Source organism: Leptopilina heterotoma, unplaced genomic scaffold (genome assembly GCF_015476425.1).
Source record: "Leptopilina heterotoma isolate Lh14 unplaced genomic scaffold, ASM1547642v1 Lhet_4526, whole genome shotgun sequence".
Taxonomy (NCBI): domain Eukaryota; kingdom Metazoa; phylum Arthropoda; class Insecta; order Hymenoptera; family Figitidae; genus Leptopilina; species Leptopilina heterotoma.
Window position 1 is genome coordinate 25,828 of NW_025111087.1, and position 11,369 is coordinate 37,196.

Below are 11,369 nucleotides of genomic sequence, written 5' to 3' on the forward strand. Positions count from 1 at the left end.
AGATTTCTCGGTTTTTAATTTGTAAGCATAAATTACTTGTGTAGAATAATAATTATAGAATTTATTGTAAATACAGGGATTTGTTTCCGAGTAAATATTTTCTAATATTAGGTTAAACAATTATAAATCTGAATTCAGTCCAATAGATACATTAAGTAACCAACTGTTTAATAAAATAATTTTAAAATTTATGCAGAAGGAAATGCTTTGCATTATAAGGGTTACAAAATATAAAATATAAATATTCGTGAAACGACAAGAACAATTATATTTTAATTGTGCTCTCTAAATTTGAATCAGTTAAAAATCACTGGGTTAACTAACCATAAATGACTGACATTTTACTTCTGCAATAAGTTAAAATTAACTTATTGTCAATGACAAAATTTATGGTTATCAGTAAAAAACAACAAAAAAATTGGTCAAATTTTATCAATCTTTCAGTGTATTACAAATTATTAATATTATGAATAAATATTCGGTATATAATAGTATATAATGAAAAAATTAATATTATGAGCAGTAGATAAACAAAGTGAGTTCTACGCGATAGTTCTCAAGGCTGACGCTAGAGGCGCCACTGGCGCTGCAGTCGGTGAATGGCGCGCGTTTTTGAAATTAGTTCGCGAGGCCGCCACTAGCGCTGCAGTCGGTTATGGCGCGTATATTTGAAATTGTTAAATTTCTACCTGACCCTTTTTACACCTTTCACTTGTGGTGGGGCTGTGATCACCACCCACCAAGAGGTGGTGGGGTCTTTCGTGAATGGTGGGAGAGTGGACGGTGCTATGAAAAGGCAGCGAGATCCGCGAAGCGAATCACTTCGCAGATGATAGCAGAGCACCATGCAGAACTCAGCAGCAGAGATGGAAAGCAGCCCGGCAACAACGATTCTCCTGACTTCGGATGATGACGATATTTGGAGTCCATCTCGCAGCGCTCTGTACCGGGATGAGGAACTTTTGAATTGGGAAGACTCTGACGATGCTGTTGATGATGTTCCGGAGCAGTCGAGAGCTGTTGATGATGTTCCAGGCTACTTGAGTGTTGTCTGGGTCCATGATTCGTCTACACAGACGGATCAACAAGACGATGAAGCTGAAAATGTAATTTTTTTTTAATTTTAAAAGAAAATTCATACTTTTTTCGAGTATAGTATGAAAAATAAAAAATTTTAAAATTTTCAGCTTCGAGCAATGAGTATGTCACCAGTCCGTCCAATTACTCCGGAAGCAGCTATTTCTCCAATTCGAGTTCCTACTTCTGGATTTGATGAGGATAAGGAGAATATATCAGAGGAGTGTACCAAATGTTTTTGCAGGCGTAGGCGCAGGGACCGTAGGCATCATCGTCGTTGCCATTACTGTAGGCATCATGTTCGAGATAATCATCATCGTCGTCGTCAGAGTCATGATCATCGTCGCAATCATCATCGTCGCGATCGTAATCATCATCATCATCATCATCATCATCGTCGATCCCATCAAAATTTACGAATTTAAATTTTTTTGAATTTTCATCTAAAATTTAAAAAAGAAAAAAATTCAGTATATTTTTTTACATTTTTTAAAATAAAAATATTCAAATATTTTTTTTAAAATAACAATACTCTCTTTCAATTCTCAACTACAAACAAAAAAAAATGTCAATCTATAAATATTAAATAAAAAAAAGAAAATTATTTTTCAAGAAAATATAATACTTTTGACATTTTATATAATAACCTAAAACTATTTTATAAACATAACCTCAAAATCATTTTTTAAACTAAACTATACAAATTCATAAACTATTTTTAATTAAAAATTTTTAAGAATATAACCTTAAAATAGTTTTCTAAATAAAGAATGCAAATTATTTAACTATTATTAATTCATTATTTGCAATTAATTTCTTTATAAAAAAAGTAAAATTTTCCATTGAAAATATCAAAACATTGGAAATAATACAAAATCTTTTAAGGTTAGAAGTAATTTGTTTACAAAGGAAATAATAATTTTACAATTTTAAAATTATAATTTTTTAATTAACTCATTTTTATAAAATTATACTTATCGTTTAAACGTTTCATCATTAATAACAAAACTCATGTTGTAAACAAAAACATTGCACATTGACTTCTGCTAACATTAAAAATAAAGATCAAGACTGTAGCTATACTGTATAGATTACACTATTGATTGTCACTTAAAAAATCGATCGATTGTGTTTCCCTAAATCACCGCTGTGGCGCAGTTTTGTTGGACAAAGTTGTGAGCCTACCGTTATACGCAGCGCATTGGTGTGAGGGAGACAGAGTAACTTTCTCTCTTACACTAGTTGCGGCTGCCAGTGTGACGTCAGAGCAACGTGAGACTACCTTAAAGCTATGCGGCAGCGTACTCATAAGACTAGCTTAAAGCATCAGGCCCGTCGCACATGCGCTGTCCATTTCATGTATATGATTTTTCATTCGAATATACCTTTAAAAAATATATAGACAAAACCCTCTAAAATTTTCAAGTATGTGGCCCTTGATCAAATTTCAAATTCTAGGAACACATAAACAAATCTGTCAACATGATAGAGATGTAATGAATGAAATCAGTATTAAAGCAATTTTCGACTGGAATAGTATTTTTTTTATAGGAGAATTATTTAACTTTAAATTCTCGTAAATATTATTGTATTTAGCATTAAAAATTTATAATTGTTATTAAAAAATTATTCTTTTATTTTTAAAATTAAAAATTATTATAAAAAATTAGAGTTACTATTAAAATTTAAAAAAAAAATGGAAAGAGCAAAAGTGACTGCGACTGTGACACACACTGTTTTAAAAGATCCAAGAAAATCGGGAAATGGATACAGAGAGGTAATGGATTTACCATTACCAAAATTTACATTTGGTGCTAATGTGTTGTTAATAACAACTTTACAACAAGAATTTTAAAGGAGAGCTCGAGAAGTAAGTATTTAATAATTATTTTTAAAATATTTAGTTATATTTAATGAAAATATTAAAACAAGAAACGAGTATAAATTATTAAAATTAAAATAATAATAAAAATTATGTTTTAAATTTAAAGTAATAAGTAATATTTTTAAGAATTATTTTTATAGTTTAACAAATTTTAATAAACAAATGAAAAAAAATGTATTATTATTTTTTAACAATTTTTTTATAATAATAATTAGATGTAAATATTTTTAAAAATTAATAAAAACATAAATATTATAGATTCCTCAGGAACTGCGACAGGAGGAAATTGGCAGGTATATTTCGAAAGCACCGCGCATACCAGACCTGAGAATATTGCCAGAGCACATAAACTCAGGAGAGAAAGCATTTGCCTACATCGAAGAAATTGTAAGTTAAAGATTTTTTTTAAACGTTAAATATATTTTAAAGTTAATAGAATAAATTATTAAAAACAATAATTTGTTTTTCTAAATTCAAATTTTTAAAACATAGATAGTGTAACATGTAGTGAGTAGACTCTTATGCTGTTTGACTTAAGGTGCATTCAGAACTTGGCAACCGCTTGAATGCATGCGTGAGCGGTAACAAGCTGTGGGTGTACCGTAAAGCAGCACGCATTGGTGTGAGGGAGACAGAGATACTCTCTCTTACTCTTGTTGCGGTTGCCTACGCAAGCGGTTTCCAAGCTGTGAACGTAAGACTACGCAATGTGTTAGAGAGAGAAAGAGTAATCTTAAGGTGTTTCCTTCTCTCTCACTCTTATAGAATAATGGTTCTTTTACTGCAATAAAGTTATGAAACTATTTTTTTTTCGTTTTTCATACAAAATTTATTTTTTTAACAGGACAAGGACCAATTTCCTCCAGTAGCAGAACCGGTTGCACGATTTCCGCTACCCGTAGAAGGTGAAATTTTTCAACCGATTCCCGAAGAAATGGGTTCATCTTTTGTTACATCCAACAATCTTTTTCCACATCGTACTCGACTGATTTTACATAATAAAATTGAAATGCCACCAAAAATTACCACCTTTTCACTATCACCAGTGTCGCCACCACTCCACGAACAAATGGGCAATAATTTAGCACCATTACGAGAATCATACGCACCCGACTCACCACCACCACCATTAAATCCAACACCATCTACATTTTTACTACCAGCACCACCAAAGGAAAAAAAATTACCACCTTTTTACTATCACCAATGTCACCACCACTCCACGAACAAATCGGCAATAATTTAGCACCATTACGAGAATCATACACACCCGACTCACCACCATCACCATTAAATCCAACGCCATCTACATCCAAATCTACACAAACACCTGATTTTTTTTATACAGAACAGAAAAGAAATATAAAATTAAATTCTAAGAAACTGACACCTCCACGAACACCAACAACACCAACCAAAGAACAGATAGACGGTTTAATTGTACCAACACACCCTACTCCACCCGCAGCTCCAATAAGTCCCTTAAAAAAAACTCCACCAAGACAAAAAACAATTAAAATAAAAAAAGACTGAAATCACTGCATTAAAAAACAAAAATACAACATTACAATTAAAGAAACCAAAGCCAACCAAAGACGATTCAAAGTGAGACGCTTCTCTTTTACATTTTTTTAAAGCAAAATTAGTATTACTCATGGTATTTTTATATGATAGTTTTTTTTTAATATGTATTTAAAGTTATTATTTTTATACCAATTGTGAGGTTATTAGGATAAAAGAAACTATTTTTTTATATTAATTTTTCTATATTTTTTTATATTCTATAAAGATTTTATAAAGACTTACTTTTTTTATACCAAATGTGTACTTATTAGGTTAAGAAATTCTATTTTTTTTTATATTAATTTTTTTTCATTATTTACACCAAAGTTATATTTAGATTAGAATAAGATTCATTGTTTATATATATTAATTATTTTATTAAAAAACTGTATTATTGTTGTCAAATTCAGACTGAAATTAGGTTAAGATAATTTTTTTCCATTTAAAAAAATGCTGTTTATATATAGAAAAAATATTTTATTGAAATAAATTTTTATATTTGAAATGTGTGCTTTATTATTACTAAAATAAGATTATGTTGAGGTAAAATAATAAAAACTTTGTTAAATTCATAGTTTTTGTTTATTAATTGACATTAAAAAATTAAATTTTTCTTTTTTTTACATTAAATGGTTGTTTTTGAATTCAATATTATTATACGGTCCTCCAAGGTAGACCAATGTTAGAGTATTGTTCACCGCTGCATCTTGCATTGCTATCCAGGTGGCGCTCTCAACTTCAAATACTTTGTAAAATCTGGCAGGCAGGAAAATGTTGAAACTTTTGTTTAATTCAGCAACAATCCTATCTCCATATTTGGATTGAACTTTTTTGAGCTTTGTGACCGTGAATTCGCTTCCTGCAGATAGCTCGGACAGCGGCTTCGTGGGCAAGAATTTACTCTCCATCCGTCCAACAGCATTGATTTTTTGGAAGTCCATGTTGTTTCTCAGGCTTGTCCTTGGAGGTGTCTGTCGTTCAGCTTGTCCTTGGAGGTGGTTGCCGTTCAGCTTGGAGCAGTTGAATGAGAAATCGTCTTTTCGCGTTCCCTTTTAAAGGCTTTCGTGGAGAGAGATAACCCCACCAATTCATTTTCTCTCCCACTCTAAATTGCGCAGAATTATATGCTCAAGAGAGTTGATCCCCACTCATCACGGTTACCCCCACTCTATGAAATATCCCCACTTTACTTTTTTCTCGGTGCTGGCACAGGTTTTGGTGTCCTTGGCGCAGGCTCTGGCTTTGATTGTCTTGGTGCTGGCACTGGTTTTGGCTGCCTTGGTGCTGGCACTGGTTTTTGTTGATTTGAAGAATTCATTGTTATTGTATAAACTGTCTAACGATTAATGAGCATATATACTGAAGACGACTCAATTTATACCCTACTTTTATATTTTGCGCATGAGCAATAGTCTTAAACTAATATGATGGGATAAAATTTATAGACAAATTCTTATAATTTCTTTAAAAAAATTTTTTTTTTATTAATATAAATGTTTAGAACTTTCATAATATTCTTTAAGCGATTCAGTAGAACTCGCAGTAAAATATTCACTGTCATTATCGACTTCATCAACACCTCCATCAACATTTCTTACAAAACATTCCTTTGCAGATTTGAAAAACCAATTTCGTAACATTAATCCATTACTTGCTGCACACCATTTATTACATAGAGTATGGTAGGTACATACATATGCCGATGATTCCAATTTAAGTTTTTTAAGCGAAGGACAATTAAAATCTTCAAGGTTTCGTACATTAATTACATATCTTTCAAGCAATTTCTTTTTCTCCAATCCCTTTACATAAATCGTACGAGCACCAGCTAACAAATCTTGTAGAAGTGATTGTAATTGGTCATATGGCACATCGCCGGCAGTCCATTTTAGTCCATGATAGTTGTGCATCAACCACATATTTTCACTCTTATATCGTCCAGGTAGAGAACTCCAACTGCATGGTGGTTCAAACAGGAATACCATCGGTTGAGCATCTTCTTCGAGAGGAATAATGGCCAGCTCCTTGAAGATGAAGTCGTTGTAGGGTTTCTTGAAGCCTTGGATGTCCACAATGAAGTCCATGGTTGCAGCAGAATGAGAATTTCTGTGTTAATTCTTCACTTTTATACTAGCGGTTTACCCCACTACTTATGTTACTTTCTTAACCAGACCGCTGATTGGTTTATACTGTATAATACGATCATGAAGAATCAAGCAATATGCCGCTGTATTGGCGGGAAAATTTACACTAGATTCAAATTCCAATCTCACATCTACAGAAGCTTGTTTAAGAAATTCATTTTGCTTTGAGCAATCTATAACAGCCAATGGTGCATAATCTTTAAAATCTTTTCTAGATAATATGGGCTCAGAATCTTTTCCATAATATGATGTTTGAAAATTACAATACATGTCATAGAGTATAGAGAATTTGTTTTGATTAAAATTTAAATTTAAACTACCATATGGATAGTACTGTGAGTTTAGAAAAAGTTTTACGTTCACGAGATTACAGGCATCAAAAAGGTTTGCATATCTTGCATGATTATCTTTTCTATTTGTTTGAAAACCAAGGATAACATATCGAGGTTTCTCAACCTGTGTAGATGTTTTTACAGTCCAGACATGTTTCTGAGTTGCAGGTATAAGTGGATATTCATACAGTTCCCATGATCTAAAACTCATACTTATAAGTGGATCTTTTTCAATAAATTTCAACAATTCAATTTTTTGACGATCACTAACAAACAAATATGGAATCATCCATTCAATTTTATTAATTACAATTTTAAATTCTTCACGTTCAACTCCAAGAATATTAACCACAGCATTAAGATCTGTACGAGATCTTGTTAAAATAAGTTCATGTTTTGCATTTACAACAATTTTTCGATAATCTTCAGCAAATCCAAGAATCATGCTTAATGGTATATTTACATCAAAATATCCAGCATCATCCGTTACTCTACTAGTATCATCAACATTTAGATGACCAGCATTCTCAGCATACATAAATTGATTAGGTGTTTGTGAAATGTAAAATTTCATGTTGGTTGAGATACCAACATTTTTGCAACCATCAATTTCAACACCATTAAGTTCATAACGTATATCATTAAATAAATGGCAAATTCCATTGCTAGTTATTTTTGTGTTTGTGACATTGGTATTATCAGGTTTTGAAATTCTTCCATGTATATGTAATGTACTTTTACAGGGTAAAATATACAAATCTTGATGTTGTACTGCAATTCTAATCTCATCACTGTTATTAAATGCTGATGAAACATATGGTTGATGAGAATGAATCTCATAATGTGCTAATGAATCATCATATTTCACAGGGCTTAGTATATTCAAAGTCTCTGCCATTTTGATTGCAACAACAGCAAATAAAAAGTGCACTAATAAAGGTTTTATTTTCTTCTTCTTCTCTCTTGACGAATTTTCAGACCGAGCTGTTTCAGAAACGTATGTTCTGAGATGTTAATCTCTTGCGAACTGGATCGAGACTGAATGTTTTCTGACATTTTGACTCGTTTATATAACTTCCACCAGATTTTCTGTCAAACACAATGCCCATTACGTTGTTTTCACGTGTAGTCTAATTGTTATTGTTTCACCTCTGAAATTTACTAAATCTCCGTCCTGATCAACAATTCTGAGTTGAATATTACGTATTGTCTTCACGGCGACTGGAAGATAAATGACGTGTGAAGGTACTTCTACAATCTTATATCCAGCTGGTACTATTGGAAAAAACTCGTGAATGGTATGGACTTTTTTATTATTAATATATGCACCAGTTGTAATACTACATTCTACTCGGATAGAATTTACCTTGAGTATAGATACTGGTAAATCAGATGTATGAGTTTTATTAGGTTCTAATTGTCGTGGTGCAAATCCCAATAGCTGTCCAATAGAATCTTTTTTTTCAAAATTTATTTTAAGACTGCTTCGTATTTCACTACGTAGGGTATTATTATTAGGTTTTATACTTATAGCTTTAGTTCCATTAGCAACAGAATGTTGAATATATTTTTCAATATCTTCAATTTCATAACTGCCAGGTGGAATAGTGATTACTTGATTACCAATATAAAATTTATTCTTTCCTTCATCAATATTAGGAATTGAATTGAATGTTAAAAGTTCTACAAGTCCAAGAATATAGTTTTTTTTAGGTAATAATTCAATTGGTGGAAAATATTCAGCCTCTAATACCGATGAACTACCAGATATTGTTATAGTAAACGATTCATCCATGATGAAGTCTTTTTGAAAACTGATTAATAAAACTTTTTTACTTCATTTATATAGACTTTTTATTCACTTCAATTTGTTTACATAAAAATTTGAGGACACAAATGACCACAATTAAAAGTACCATAATCTTGATAATTTTCATAATTATACATTATTAAAATATCATCACCAAAATAGTTGACAAGCTCCAATGGGGTTGAAGATTTCCAAAACTGTCAAAGTACACTACATTGTTATTAACCTTTTTTATATGCTACCCAATGTGTTCCAGGACCGTTTTTATCGTCAAGGTTAATAATCGCTGACTCAATCTTTCGAGGTCCTCTTTTTGGTAATTCATTTCGCATAAAAACACCTCGAAAATAAGGAATATTTAACTCCTTAGAGTACTTGAGTAAATCATAGTTTGTTAATGCACGTTGAGGAATTTTTACGTTTTTTTTTTCTCATTCCTTGTCCTCTTTGATAGGGTTTTAAGTTTAGTCCTAACCCTTGTCGATACGGTTTTAAATGAAGCCCTTTTCCAAGTGCAACAGATTCCATTGTTCTATTGTGACGTTGAGCTTCTTTCAATTGTTCTTTAGCTGCACTCGCTTCATTTATAGCTTTTTTTATTCCAGCAGCTCCTCCAGCAAGAGCTCCAAGAGCACTTAAACCAGCAAATATTGGAATTAATGGTAAGATACCACCAACTTTTGAAGGTATTGATAAAATGCGAGGTGGTGAAATTTTCTTTTTACCACCTGCTTCCTTGATAGCTTTTCTAGCAGATTTAACAGCAGCAAGAATTGTGGTTCGAGCATCATTTCCAGGAATTATTGATTTTCTAGCAGCAGTAAGAATTTTTGTTAATGCAGTTCGTTTTTTACAAATTCCTTTTCTTTTCTTGTTTCTTCTTCTACTTCTTTTCTTATTCTTCTTTCTCCTTCCAATTCCCATACCAAATTTAGATTTTACTTTCATAGCGTTAGTTACTGCGTAAGCTGCAGCTCTCTCACCGTAGCTTGCGTCAGGAGCCCAAACACGTTGCCAAGCTTTATCCGCTAGGACTCTATCAGCAATGTTTCTTGCTTCAACGCTTTCTCGATTCTGAGAATATGAAATATCGTGCTGCTTACAAGCTGCGTCTAAAGGATTTATTCCTAGATCACCACGTGCTAAACGTTTTGCTAATTTTGTGCCTGGTCCACAGTATTGATAACCAGGCAGATGAAATTCAAATGGCAACTTATTAATGAGACTATTAACTAGACCTTTACCTCGAATTCTGCGATGTACAATCATACTGTACTCTACGGCAGTTGAGATTAGAATGACTTGAAAAGTATATAAACCCAATATTTATACTTTTCCATCAGTCTGCCTCATGATGCGATTCGATAAACAACCTCAAAAACTTCCAGTTGTAAATCTGGATACCATTGTTGAACAACAAGAGAAAAAAATAAAACGTCATGGTAGTTTACTATCGGGTAGTATTCGCGGTATATTCTGTGGACCATCTAATTGTGGAAAAACAAATGTACTTTTATCTCTAATATTAGATCCTAATGGTTTAAGATTTGACAATATTTATCTTTACTCAAAATCACTGCAACAACCAAAATATAAATTTTTGGAGCAAGTTGTGAGTAAAGTTGATGGGGTTGAATATTTACCATTTAGTGAACATGAAGAGGTAATTTCTCCTCAAATGCAAAGCCAAATTCTATATTTATATTTGATGATGTTGCGTGTGAAAAGCAAGATAATATAAGGGCTTTCTTTTGCATGGGTAGACATGTAAGTGTTGATAGATAGTTTCTATCTATGTCATACTTATGCAAGAATTCCAAAACATTTGGTGCGAGATAATGTTAATTGCTAGTTCTTTTTCGTCAAGATGAAAAGAATTTAAAGCATGTGTATGATGATCATGTAAATACGGATATGACATTTTCTCAATTTCGAGAATTGTGTTCAGCTTGTTGGAATTCTGACAAATATGGCTTTGTTGTAATTGATAAGGATAGAAATATGAATGAAGGAAGATATAGGAAAGGTTTTGATTGTTTGTTTCACTATAAATAAGAACAATTATTAAATTTATTTTAGTCAAGTTGAGACCTTGTTACATCAAGATGTATAATAAAGAAAAAGAATATTTACGTCAAATTGCCAAAGCAAGTGAGGCAATAAGACGTAAGCATCGCATGTTTAAATTAGGAAAAGAAGATGCTGAAAATATCTTGACTACAACATTCAAACCTATAGTTGAACCTTTACAAAAATTATTTCTATAAATGATATTAAACTTGAAAATGCCGACTATTGAAAAGAGAGAAAAAGAAGTGAAGTTGAAGAGGAATATAATGGTGAAAATGATTATGATGCTTTGAAGATGATTTTATGGGTTTTATGAATGCTAATGAGATTGATATAAACAAATAATTCCAGACTTTGACTATGATAAAGTACTAGGAAAATATATTTACTTGATATATCACAATAGAAAGCAATGTTTGGATCAAATTTATGAAGTACACAAAAATGAAAATGGATTCGCTTATGATGGGTGATACACCAATATATTT

General features: G+C 31.9%; 3 protein-coding genes across 3 annotated transcripts; 2 read left to right on the plus strand and 1 right to left on the minus strand.

The window, feature by feature from the left end:
• Positions 1 to 427: 427 nt before the first annotated feature.
• On the plus strand, positions 428 to 1,502 carry LOC122507235 (lateral signaling target protein 2 homolog). The gene is made up of 2 exons (XM_043619850.1): positions 428 to 1,106; positions 1,188 to 1,502. The coding sequence occupies exons 1-2, from the start codon at positions 846 to 848 to the stop codon at positions 1,500 to 1,502; spliced, it is 576 nt and encodes a 191-aa protein (XP_043475785.1). The 5' UTR covers positions 428 to 845.
• A 1,321-nt stretch (positions 1,503 to 2,823) lies between these two features.
• On the plus strand, positions 2,824 to 4,689 carry LOC122507234. Its single transcript, XM_043619849.1, has 2 exons — positions 2,824 to 2,947; positions 3,221 to 4,689. Exon 2 carries the CDS (start codon positions 3,897 to 3,899, stop codon positions 4,206 to 4,208), a length of 312 nt encoding a protein of 103 aa, XP_043475784.1. The 5' UTR covers positions 2,824 to 2,947; positions 3,221 to 3,896; the 3' UTR covers positions 4,209 to 4,689.
• Positions 4,690 to 6,675: 1,986 nt separating this feature from the next.
• On the minus strand, positions 6,676 to 7,899 carry LOC122507233. Its single transcript, XM_043619847.1, has one exon. The coding sequence runs from the start codon at positions 7,897 to 7,899 to the stop codon at positions 6,676 to 6,678; it is 1,224 nt and encodes a 407-aa protein (XP_043475782.1).
• Between the last annotated feature and the right edge of the window lie 3,470 nt (positions 7,900 to 11,369).

Coding starts and splice junctions, on each gene's coding strand:
- LOC122507235 (XM_043619850.1), top strand. CDS start 846: ATGCAGAACTCAGCAGCAGAGATGGAAAGCAGCCCGGCAACAACGATT. Junction 1,107..1,187: donor AAGACGATGAAGCTGAAAAT/GTAATTTTTTTT, acceptor TAAAATTTTCAG/CTTCGAGCAATGAGTATGTC.
- LOC122507234 (XM_043619849.1), top strand. CDS start 3,897: ATGGGTTCATCTTTTGTTACATCCAACAATCTTTTTCCACATCGTACT.
- LOC122507233 (XM_043619847.1), bottom strand. CDS start 7,899: ATGGCAGAGACTTTGAATATACTAAGCCCTGTGAAATATGATGATTCA.